Below are 12,929 nucleotides of genomic sequence, written 5' to 3' on the forward strand. Positions count from 1 at the left end.
AGAGAACACGGGGCTAGTTCACCTGAGCCACTACCCACTTCCAACCCATCACCAAGTGCTACATAAACAGCTGAATGTCGTTGTTTGGTTGACGGATTTCTTCCCACTCTGGAACTCAGATTCCCTAATATTGGAAGTGTCATCCCTAGGCAGTAAATGCATCAGTGAAATCGCTCCTGGGATCTGGCCATCTGCAAAACGAAGCCATCCACGTGTGATCCTTCTCTCTATCCCACATCCTTGTGTCCCGAGTATCCTCCAGAGATGATTATCTCAAAGACTGAGAGTCATTCCTCTTCCTTTTCTCACCTAGCTTGGGAACCACTGCAGGCTTCAGGCTGCCCACTTGTTACCGGCCCACCTCTCGTCCTCCGTCATCCTTGTCCTTCTGGGCCACTTGTTAACAAGCAATCTCCCACTAGAGACCCAATATTGGGCACTAGACCTCCCTGGCCATTGGACACTAGTCCTCCCTGGCCAATGGGCACGAGACCTCCCTGGCCATTGGACACTAGTCCTCCCTGGCCATTGGGCATTAGACCTCCCTGGCCACTGATACAGAAGCTTCCCATCTGGGTATCTGATGGGGCCGGCCATCATCTCAAGATCAATCATCTTAAAGCCCCATAGGGAGGCACACGGGAGGAGTGTGGCCCATTAGAAAGGATTGTGGAGACCATGCAAGGAACTAAAATTTATCCTCTGGAGATAAGTCCCAAATTTATACAAAATAAAAATTTACTGACACAGCGTGATGGTTGTGGAAATATGGATAGAAGAATCGACCATGTTTAAGCTCTATGGGATTACTAGCTGTCTGGAGGGGAGGGAAGGGAGGGAGAAAAGGATTGGAACATAAGGTTTTACAAGTAGATTTTGCAAATGAAAAGCTATTTTTAAAAATATTGTTAAAACTTTTACATAGAATTAGGAGATATTTGATGAATTCATTTCAAACTGAAATTTAATTTTTTTTTAATTTAATTTTAAAAATTAAAAAAAAAAAAGGAGGGGAAAAATTAGAACAAAAGGTTTGGCCGTTGTCAATGCTGTAAAATTACCCATGCATATGACTTGTAAATAAAAAGCTATTAACAAAATAAATAAAATTTCTTTTAAAATTACTGACACAGATCTTAAACTTTGTGACCTCCATATATGTACCCTTAGAGCTGTGCAAAAAAGGCATGGGTTGTCTTGAGAGATGGCGGATGGGGGATCCTCCTTTTTGGAGCAGCAGAGGCTGCTGGGAAACATGTCCCACCTGGATGCCTTTCTAGCTGTACTGGACTAGAAGCTGCCAAGGTCCTTCCAGATCATATTCAGTGATTCTGGTTGTTGAAAGCTCTACTGTAACCTTCCTTCTCCTCTTCCTCCTTCCTTTCCTTCTTTTCCTTCTAGCAATGGAGAGCCCACTACTTCCCAAGGAGCACATGGCTCCTTATCAGAACAGTTTGCTCTCCCGCTGAAATCTGCCCCCTGTCCACTCCACCTCTCACGGCTCAGGTTCTGACCTTCGGCACCAAATAGAGCAAAATTTAATCCCTCTTTTACAGTTTTCCAGGTTTTTTTTTTAAACTAACAATATTTTTATCATAATTCTCCTTTTAAAATCTGGATCAAAGGGCTTGGAGCTAGATAGAAATGAATTTGAAATAATTGTCATAGATCTAGTCCAATCACCCACTTTAAAGAGGGAGAAACTGAGGCCTGGAGAAGGGAAGAGATTTACCAAGATCTCACACTGGATAAGTGGCAACGCTGAGAGGCAAGCCCAGGTCTCCTGACTCAACTTTCAGCTCTCTTCCCACTGAGCCACTCTGCCCCTCCGCTCACCTTCAGATCACCCAGTCTAATATTCTTATTTTAATGAGAATTTGGAAGGGAGCTCACTCAGAGACTGGAAAGCTCCAGATAAAGATGACCAGATCCTCTCTCCAATCTGTCAGATAAATGGGCCCAAAGCCTATGATGGGCACTCAGAATGGTAAATATAAACTTAAATCTTCAGAGTGAGCTGCGTATTTGTGCGTGTGGCTGTAATGTGTGTGAGGGATTGTGGGGAGGGGGGATCCTAGCCTGGCCCTGCTAATCACCAACCCCTCCTTTGCTTCCCCCAGACCTTTCCAAAGAGGAGTCAGGCCTCCAGAGCCTCCGATTCCCAGAGTCAGGAGGGTCTCCTTCATCCCCACCCACTGCCCTTTCCACTGCAGTTTCGTCTTCTTTAAAATGAGCATCTTCAGGTCTCGAGGCTGTCAAGGCGTCCGACTCAAACTGGACTCCAAGCCCAGAGAGGTTGTTGTGCTCCAGTCATTTTCAGTCATGTCCGACCCTTGTGATCCCGTTTGGGGTTTTCTTGGCAAAGACCCTGGAGCAGCCTCCCCTTCTCTAGCCCATTTTACAAATGAGGAGACGAGCCAAGAGGGTGAAGTGACTTGCCCAGGGTCACCTGAGCCTGATGACTCCAGGTTCAAACTGACTCAAAGCTGTGGCTCTCAGTGAGTCACATCAACTGTCAGATGGAGGCTTCTATGAGCTTCACATCCCCCCTCCCTGTGGCCCCTGGTCCCTGTACTCCTCAATTTCCTTGATTTTCACTTCCCTGCTTGGGGATCAAAGCTTCCCTGCTGCCCCCCCCTTCCTCAGTTTCCCAAGCTGACCGTTTCCTTACCAGCCAGACCACAAGGGAATAGTGGCCGCTGCGGGCGGCCGCGTGCAGCACCGTCATGCCGTCGTGGGCCCGCAAGTGCACGTCGACCCCACAGTCCTTGACCAGGAACTGGACGATGTGTAAGTGGCCTTCCTGGCAGGCCAGGTAGAGGGGGGAGGCTCCGCTCTGCGTCTGTCTGTTCACACACCTAAGAGAGGATGGGGGAGAGAAGGGAAAGTCAGCAAAGACGGAGCCCTCCCATGGCCTGCCGGGCGGGCAGCAACGCCAGGAACTGGCTCGTCCGGGTCCGTTTTTCCACCCGAGTTGGAAACCCGGCCAACTTTCCTTTTGTTCCAGGCTTCTCAAGGCTCAGCTGAACCGAACCAGACCTGGGATAGGAACCATAGAACATGCTTGAAACAAAAAAATGGAGAATTTCCCAGAGAATTCTGGGAAAATTTAAATGAACCGATACAGGGTAAAGTAGCAGAAACTGGGGGGAATAATCTATCCAATGAATCCAACAACGTATATGGGAGGAACAAGATACCAACGCTTCATTACAATGACTAAACTTGGCCCTAAAGGGAAAGTTAAAGCCTCAACTCGCGCCCTTTCACTGGAGACATGGTGGATTCTGGGTATGGATCTCCACCTCTGTCAGAATGGGATAAGAGATGAACTGATTGGTTTGGCTGAGCTGGTTTTATTATTTTTTTTTCTCTGTCTTTTATTCTTTATTACAAGCACTGACTGGGGAGGGGAGGGTGATGGGATGTATTTGGAAAATGCCGAGCACATCCACACAACCATGGAGTCCCAATGTAGATCGAAGCTTCCTTCCTTTTCTTCCTTCCTCCTTCCTTTCTTCCTTCTTTTATTCCTTCCCTCCTTTCCTTGCTTCTTCCCTTCCTCCCTCCCTCCCTTATCCCTTCCCTTCCTTCTCCTTTCTCCCTCCCTCCCTCCCTCCCTTCTCTCTTCTCTCCCTCTTTCCTTCTCTTCCTTCTTTCTTCCCTTTTCTCCCTCCCTCCCTTCCCCTCTTTCTTCCTCTTTTTCTGTGCTTTTGATTTTGTTCTTTTTCTTGGTTTCCCCCTTTTGTTCTGCGTATTCTTTCCCAGCGTGACTAAGATGGGACTGTGTTTAACGGGACCTCATACATATAACATCAGATGAGGACTGATGGGACAGAGGGGAGGACGGAAGCAGGGGTCACTGTGGAGCGATCACCTGGTGGTCCAGAGGAAGGAGCACTGTGTCAGACTCGGGAGATCTGAGTTCTAATTACCTACATGACCTGAGCATGTCACTTCCTGGGACTCAGTTTCCTCAGCCGTATGATAGGGGCTACTCTCCAAGCCCCCGAGGCTGGTACTGAGCAGCTGTGAGTGTGACAATGACTCAGAGGCTGCTTTTTGGGGGAGGCTTCTCTTCAGGTGCAGCCAGCACCCACAATGCCCACCCTCTGCCTCCAGGGCCACCTTTCTCATCCCTGGGGAGATGGAGCCTCACATCTGCTCATTTCAGCCTCCGGGGGCCCGGTTTCCTTCGAGCCCACCTGCTTCCCCAGTCACGCGTCCCCCAACCATGATCACACCCATCCGGCCTCCCAAGCCTTGGGCCTCTCCTCGTGTCTCTGACTCGATGGATCCCCTCAGCTTTGAGCCGCCTCCGCTGCCAATCATGGCTTCTAACATCCTGGGCATTGGGGAGCCCAGGGAAGGAAGACTTTCCCGACCCGGCCCTTGGTTTGCCCAGCAAGCACTGCCTTCCCTCTGAGGCTTGGATCCCACATGGGGATTGGAGGAGGGGTTGCCGGGCAACACCTGAAGGAAGATGCACCCAAGGTCACAAGCCTTGCTGGAGTTGCTTCCTAAAGCTGTACCGAAGGTGTCCCAGTGTCACCTTCTGGGCAAGGACGACCCAGCACAGGAGATAAAAGCTGGAGTTGGAGGCTGGAAGAGCTGGGTTCAGATCTCACCTCAGACTCCTACAGCCCTCTCTGTGCCTCAGTGGGCTCCTTGTAAAACCAGGGGGGCAAGAGAGCACTTCCTGGCCTCTGAAATCCCTTTGACCCAATAAACCTGGTTCGTGTTGTCCCAATCCCAGGGTCCCTGGGACCTCTGTCCCTCTCTCCTTCTGTCTCTGTTAATCTGTCTCCCTCCCTCCCTCTGCTGCACGCCATCGTCCCTCCCATTACCCAGCAGGCCTGCTCTCGCTTCCCCTGCCGGGTGCTCTCCCAGGCGGGCAAAGCAAAGGGCCTGTGGGTCACGGCTCTGGGCCCTGCAGAGTTCTCTGGGCTGCTCACCCGTTATCTGCAGCCACCAGCAGCTTCAGGCACGTGAGATTCCCCTTGACGGCCGCATAGTGAATAGGAAGTGCCCCTTCCAGGGTCTCCAGGGAGACGTCGCAGCCCTCCTGGACCAGCCACTCCAGCAGCACGGGGTGCCCAAAGCGGGCGGCAAGGTGCAGCGGGGTCACCCCCGACACGTCTTGCTCCTGGAGAGAGAGAGAGAGGGAGGGTAGACGTCCCTGCAACCACACTGCCTTGAGCTGAGCAGCCCCGGTCCCTCCAGACAAAGCTGGGCCCCCGATCCCTGCAGACGAGGCTGGTGGCTGCCTGCGCCGTGGAGATAGTTGCACCACATGCCTACAGGTACAGAAATGTACGGGGGAGACAGGAAGTCACCTCAGAGGGGCTGGGTGCCGGCGGTGGGGCAGGGAGGGGCACACAAAAGGCTCCCTGTGGGGGGGAGATGGAAGAAGCCATGTAGGGTTGGGGGGTGAGGAGGGAGAGCCTTCAAGCCTGGGGAGCAGATGTAGGGCATGGTCTATGTGAAGCTCGGCCAGGTAGGCCGGGGGAGAGCACATCACTGAGGAGTCAAGTCTCCCAAGTCCCCTGGCTGCCCCAGCACATAATAATTTGTTGTTCAGTCATTTCACTGACTTTTTGTGACTCCGTTCGGGACCTTCTTGGCAGAGATCCTGGAGGGGTTGGCCATTTCCTTCTCCAGTTCACTTTACAGATGAGGAAACTGAGGCAAACTGGGTTGAGTGACTTGGCCAGGATCACACAGTTGGGTTTTCCTGACTCTAGGCCCAGCTCTACCCAGCGTGTCTTCCAGCGGCCCATAACAAGCACAGTAAGCCTAGAGTAAGCACAGGTGCTCACCAGATCAAACTCGGTCATTGGAATAAGGCAAGGTTAGTTCTAGTGTCTCGTTCCTACTGTACACTCTGCTGAATTCATTGTGTAGCAATTCTCTGGCCCCCCAACACCAGGATAAATTGTCCTCAGATTCCCTTAGCTTTGGGGGCCACCTTGCTGGTTGAGTTTGTAGTCCCCAAGTCCCCCCAGCTCTTTTTCTCCTTGAGGCTCCTATTGGGACTGGTGCCAGTCTCCTAATTTTCCATCTGGGCCCTCTGAAACATCGGCTTCCTCTGTAAAGGAGTCAGGAGAAGCGGAGCCCAGACGGCTTGCTGTCCCCAGACCCGGACCCCCTCTTTGCCCCAGTCCTCCGTCCCTTCCTAGCACAAGAAAGGCCTCTTGTGAACTGAGCGTTATCCCGCCCTGAACTTCTCTGGGGAACCAGATCTGGTCTCGCCCGTATCTCGGCTTCAGAATCAAGAGACTCCCCGTGCTGCCCCTGTCCCCCCCCCCCCAGGGCTGGAGCTACCCTGAAAACCAATAGTGTGCCCCACTGACAGGGTGACGCCTCCTGGTCTCCCTGAGGGCCGCAGGAAGGGTATCAGAGCCTGTACGTGGGCCTGTGGGACGTCCAGAAGATATAAGGTGCTGGATAAATACTCAATGATCGAAGCTGTCAAAATACCGGCTGAATCCCCTTCTCCGAACCCAGAAGCACCGAGGACGAGAACCACCCACTCCAGCAGCAGAAAGGAAAGCAGAGGATTGAATTCTACTCGAAAGCCCGATCCCCTTACCGCCAAACTCCCCCTGGGCCACGTCTAGATAAGTTAATTAAATTCTCCCAAATGAAAGGACACCTTGTGTAACTCCAGCCTTCGATCATTGAGTATTTATCCCCCCCCCCCCCCCCCCCATGTCCTCAGTGACCCCGGACAAATCACTTCTCTAGGGTTACCTCCTCTTGTTCCATCTACGACCAATCGCATCTTCACCTACTTCCCAACAGGTCTCACCAAGGAGATTTAAAAACCATCGTAAAGCTTTTCGCTAACCCTGCCCACATAAGATGAGCGGCACACACACGGCCAGCCGGATAGAGATGGAGAGTAGGCCGGGGCTTCGGCACCAGAAAAAGCCCAGGGCGCATCCTTTACTTGATAGAGTCGGGAATCAGGCATTTTACGATAATGCTTTCGTTTGGATTAAGTCGTTTAAAGGACTTCCCTAGTTCAGCCATACAAAAGGTGCTGTTCGGACCCTATTTGTCTGTTCTGCCACAATCATGGGGTCAGAATATGGAGACGTGACATCCTGGCTATTTTTAAACTTTTATATAGCATTATATACATGTATATAAATGTATTTGTATAAGTACATACAAGTATAAAAATACTCAATAAATACAAAGATGTATAAAATACTTGATAAAAATATACATGTATAAAATACTAAATAAATACATGCATGTATAAAATACTTGATAAAAATATGCATGTATAAAATGCTCAAAAATACATACATGTATAAAATACCTGGTAAAAATATACACATATAAAATACTCAATAAATACATCCATGTATAAAATACTTGATAAAATATGCATATATAAAAATACTTAGGGAAATTGAGGCATCTTTAAAAAATTAGAGGCTCAGTAGACTTTACTCCATATTAGTTCACCTAAGTCTTCAGAAAACTATCCCTTTTATCATTTTTTATGGCGCTACATGCATAGAATAGAATTTGTTCAGCCAAGTGACAGAGACCTTCTTCCCTTTTTAGCTCTTTCCACACACACACACACACACACACACACACACACACACTAAACTAAACTAAAGAGACATGTATTTGACATTTTTTACAAGGATTTTCTTTTTCTCTTCCCCCCCTCAAAAAAAAAGTGTTAACTGAAAAAAAATTACTATATTGGAAATATAGACTCGAAAACACTAGAGACTGAGCCACAGATTATGTCCCCCGATCCTAAAATCTAGAGTAGGATCACAAGAATTAGATCTGAAAAGGGTTTTAAAATCTCCTGCTCCTGTCTTACAGACGAGAAGACTGAGCCTTGACGTGACGTAAATCGGCCAAGTCTCCAGCAGCCACCAAGTGCTGGCGCTGGGATTTGAGCCTGGGCCCCCCGGCTCCCCGGGCTGCCCTGTATGGCCACTGTTTTGGGTGGCTGAAGCATCCCGGACAGACTTCCCATTCCTCAGATTTTCTCTTAACTGAAATCTTAGCTGATGCTTTTGGGAGGGAGGTTCCCCGGAGCGGGTGGTGAGCATCAGCAGGTCCCGGCACCCCTCCGGCCCGTGCCCTCCTGCCCAGCTTGCTCCCTTACCTGGGCCCGGTAGCCCCCTTCCCGGACCAGCCAGTGCAGCTCGGCCAGGTTGCCCATGGCGGCTGCGTCGTGCACGGGCGTGGCCCCGTTGTTGGCCCGCTGGTTCCCCGGCACCCCGACTCTCTCCACCACGAACTTCAGGCACTCCAGCTGGCCGGCTCGGGAGGCGTGGTGCACCAGGCCGGCCCCCAGAGAGTCCGTGACAGCCCGGTCCAGGACACCGTCCTCAAAGAGCCGCTTCAGGGTGGCCAGGTCCCCGCTCTGGGCCGCCAGGAGGGCCCTCTGGTCGCCCATCCTGAAACCCTGGCTTGCTCCTGCCGGCACCGGGGCTCCTCTGGGGAGCTGCTCATGCTCCCCGAGGGTCCTGTTTCCCGTGTGGCTGGGAGCTGCCATCTCTGGTTACCTGATAAGGCTCGGTGGCGGGCGGGCAGATGGGAGGCAGCGGGCAAAGACAGGGAGGAGCTGCAGGAGGGCTCCTTAGCAGGCTCTAGCCTCCCAGGTGCTCTTGGGGCCCCATTTTTGGCCAGGGAGGGGGGTTCTCTTAAGGTGTGAGGAGGCGGCCAGGGGCCAGGACCCTCAGGCCTGGAGCAGGTGGGGGCAGAGTCCCTCAGCAGTCAGCCAGCACTTAGGAAGTTCCCCCCATGTGCCCACGCCGTGCTGACTCCCGGGCACACTCAGCCCTACCTGAGCGGCTCCTGCACCCCTTAGTAGCCCCACAGCCTGCGTGGTGTCCTAGGGAGATGAGCCCGAGTTTCAGTCAGGGCAAGGCCCGGGTTCCAGGCCTGTCTGTGCTCCCACGAGTCCTGGTCGGCTGCGTGTTTTGGATCGCCCTTGGGGACCGTCCCCACTGTGTGCATCTCCCAACAATGGAGTCCCTGAGCCGGCCATAATCCATCACCAGGGAGGCGTTTCCAGAGGCCAGACAAAGAAAGACCTCGGAGATGATTGTTCCCCCAAGAAGGACAGAGCGCCACAGACAGCCTGGCCAGTTCCCATGTGGGCTCTGCTCATCTGCCTGGAGGGCCGCAGCCCATGGGGAGGGGGCCCCGGCTAGAGACGTCACCCTCTCCTGAGGAGGCCGCAGGGATGGGCTGCATCCTGAGTCTTTGGAGAGAGCGACCACATCAGGGAGGTCACATACTCATACCTCCAGGGGTGGCCCTCTGGTTGGGGATGCAGAGATGAGCGGAAAGAGACTCTGAAGCTCCAGGTTGTGAATCTGGCTCTGTGATCCCCGGGGACTCGGGCAGCTGCTAACTAACGTCTCTGGGCCTCGGTTTAGTCATCTGTAAATTAGGGTAACACCTGCAGTATTTCCCACTGGTATGGGATGTTTAACAAACTGAGATCATGTCCACAGCACACTTAGTAACCATTGAGTGCTGAGCCTTAAAGCACAGTCTCTCATCGTCATTACTGATTTATAAGCGTGACATCTCTTTTCTTTTCTTTTTAACTGAGGCAGTTGGGGTTAAGTGACTTGCCAGGGTCACACAGCTAGGAAATGTTGAGTGTCTGAGGCTGGATTTGAATTCAGGTCCTCCTGACTCCAGGGCTGGTGCTCTGCCCACTGCGCCACCCAGCTGTCTCATAAGCAGGACATTTTAAAAGGTTCAAGAGACCCATCATTTCTGGGAAATTATGACAAATGATTAGATTTCCCAGAAACAATGGGTCCCTTGAACCTTTTAAAATAAAAGGCGGCCACTGGGCCGTCTCTTCTCGCCCAAAGACAGTCCTGGTGGCAAGCTCATAGCTTGTGTGAGTGGGGGGCTGACATCACAAATGGTGTGAGCGAGAGGCCAGCATCACCCGGGTTGGGAGCAAGGGGCTGACATCACTGGCGGTGTGTGTGTGTGGGGGGGGGGGGGCTGGCGTCACCCGCGGTGGGAGCGAGGGGCTGGCTCACCCATGGTCACGTCATTCTTGGACTGACAGAGTCCTTTCTCTTTCAGCCACCCAGTTCTGGGCTGTTAGACAAAAGGCTCTGTCTGGGCCAAGGGCAACCGAGCACAATGGGCTTCCCCACCCCAAGGAAGATCCCCTGCTGACCCAGGAGGCCAATAGAGGCTCTTTTATCTCCTAGGGGATGACTTCCTCTTGCCATATAACATGGAAAATTTCAGCTTTTGTGTGAGCTGTGGGTCTTCCCCCTCCTCCACCTGACAAATCTCGCTGGAATAGAATCGGCACCAGGTGCTCTGCCACACAAGAGGAACTTAATGACATTCAAAGCTTCTAGAGAGGGATTGATTTCACTGGGAGATAGCAGCTCAATGGTTCTAGCATTGATTGATGAGGGTCTACTGAAACATGAAGGATGCGTACCACCTGTGTCCTTATTACTAATCAAGCGACTATCAGTACTGAGTAGTTGAGATGCACTATAGGTCTTTGGTTTACAAATAGCATTCAGGGCATCATGAAAGTACTTTGAGTTGTAACTATCAGCATAAAACTGAATTTCATCTGGCTTCTTACTGAGCCAAGAATCCTGCATTAGTTAAAACTAATTCGTTTTGCTTGCACTTTTTTGATGTTAAACATGATAGAAAAATCCAATACATGCAAACATATTTATACAATTATCATGCTACACAAGAAAAATCAAATCAAACCAATAGAGAGAGAGAGAGAGAGAGAGAGAGAGAGAGAGAGAGAGAGAGAAGCAAAATAAAATGCGAGCAAACAACAAAAAGTGAAAATGCTATGTTATTGCACTTTATTTTTGGAGATAAATACTGCCATCTTAGAGATAGAGGAAGTATCCTGCTGGCAAAACCTGTGGAGTTCCTGTTTTTCATTTAACAGCTTCTGAATTTTGTCATCAAATCAATCTTGATGTTTACAAGTGTTCGGACCCAATGAGTAAATGTGATGCTGCACACCAAACCTTTGAGAGATTTCACTCAAACTATTTTTATCATTTTCACCCACCTCAAAGTCCTGGAGCAAAAAGCAAATGATGAAGTGGCAGATTTGGATACACAGGGAGCTGCAGTCACAACCTGCACACAAGCAGCCCAGGCCACAGGGTCATCTCACTGGATGGAAGCAGCGGTGGGATTTGGCAGCCCCCAGGTATCTGAGCAGCCTATTGTGCTCCACTGTAGCCAGATGTTTGTTCAGCTTTCCCTTCAAGGTAATGAACTGTTTCCCCTGCAAAAAGCACTCTACTCTGTTACCATGAAGTCTTCTGGTGGTTGTCTTGTCTTGGGGTCGCCACTTTTGTCTAATGTGAAGGTTTAGCTTGGAAAAGGAGGAGTCTATGATCGGTGCAGCACTCTGCGCCACCCTTCGCCTTTGTCCCTCGCACATCCCGTCTACTCCTTACAACAACAGTCTATTAAATGGCACTGTTTGCAGCGAGGGTGCATCCATGTTTTACTGAGGTTAGATAAGTGGAAGACAGTATTGGTGATGAGATCATCAGAGGCACAAGTCTTCAGGACTGGCCATCGCTGTTCCTGTTCCCAGCTCCATTCTTCCCTGCCCCATGGACGTGCCCATTCCTACATTAAAGTTACTCAGAATTAAAAGCTTGTCCTCCTTTTACTCACTGACACTGAGGGGCTCCAGATCTTTGTCACATTTTTCTTTGACTTCTTCAGGGTTTGTTATAGTGGGAGCCCATGCCCTGATGATGCACGTGGTGCTTTCCTGCAAGTGGCAACCTCACTGTCATGAGCCTGCCATTCATTCCCTTTGGGAAGGTCCAAGCTTGTCGCCTAGGTTAGTTCTGATGGCAGGACATACGTCGGCTTCCCCTTCACTGTGGTCGCTCTGGAAAAACGGATCCGGCTCCGGCTCCAGTAAGCTACCTTCCTTTACTCAGTGCTGCTGTTTCGATGCTGCTGAGTTTTCACAAGATCTGTTCTTCTTCCAGCTCTAAAGGGTTCCTTGTTGTCCATAGGCACCGGCACATTCCATGTAGCTGTGCTGAGTGGAATTCACTCGATAAAAGTTTTTGTACTTTGTGGGTGGTGAGTGTGTGTGTGTGTAATGTGTGTGTGAGTGTGAGTGTGTGTGTGAGTGAGTGTGAAGGGTGGGATCCCTGTCTGCTACAGCAAGTCAGAGGCAGGCGAAGCAGACGACTTTTAGGCACCTTTTCTAGCCCCTTCATCATGGAAGGAGATGAGAAATGTCCTTAAAAAAGACTCACCAGAAATCGGGAGGGTTGCCAAATCCCACTGTTGTTTCTGACCAGTACGATGACCTACGGCCTGGGCCACCTGTGTGCAGGATCACTGACACCTCCCAGCCCCGTGGTCCAGCCTGCTGCTTCCTCATTTGCCTGTCGCTCCAGGCCTCTGAGGCAGGTAAAACTATAACCTGGTCAGGGATGGCTTTGATGCGCACACAAATTGGTGCACAGAAGGGAGGCAGAGCTGCCCTGAGTTGCCGGCCTCATTCTCTTTCTGGAGTCACAGAAGTGACCAGTCGGGATGACCGGTGATGGCTTGGGATGCGGTGAGTGCCCCCTGGCATCTTCCCTGGCCGACCAAGCTCTTTGTATTCTGTGGTGCAGCCGCCTTCATAGCCATGGACAAACTGACGCCCCACACACACACGCCCATTTCTCCAGGGGGAGTCTTCACGTGCTCCTATGTCACCTTAGGTTCTAGGCCTTTTGGTTCCCCCAACCTGGTTAAACCCCTCTGCTGCCGTGGCTCCCTAGGATGGGCCCACTGTGCGGGCTACAGCCTGGGGCCACAGGCAAGCGCTGAGTGGGAAGCAGCCCCTAGAGCAGAGGCGCAGCCTTCCCTGACATCCTGCACTCCTT

General features: G+C 51.2%; 1 protein-coding gene across 1 annotated transcript in view; it reads right to left on the reverse strand.

Annotated features, from left to right (window-relative positions):
• ESPNL (espin like) overlaps positions 1-8,440 on the reverse strand; it is a 36,439-nt gene extending 27,999 nt beyond the window's left edge. The window contains exons 1-3 of the mRNA XM_031961107.1: positions 8,147-8,440; positions 4,956-5,146; positions 2,672-2,858 (exon numbers count right to left, since the gene is read on the reverse strand). Of these exons, the coding sequence (XP_031816967.1) occupies positions 2,672-2,858; positions 4,956-5,146; positions 8,147-8,440 (672 nt within the window). The remainder of the gene's footprint in view (positions 1-2,671; positions 2,859-4,955; positions 5,147-8,146) is intronic.
• Between the last annotated feature and the right edge of the window lie 4,489 nt (positions 8,441-12,929).

The sequence above is a fragment of the Sarcophilus harrisii genome, chromosome 3, assembly GCF_902635505.1.
Source record: "Sarcophilus harrisii chromosome 3, mSarHar1.11, whole genome shotgun sequence".
Classification (NCBI taxonomy): domain Eukaryota; kingdom Metazoa; phylum Chordata; class Mammalia; order Dasyuromorphia; family Dasyuridae; genus Sarcophilus; species Sarcophilus harrisii.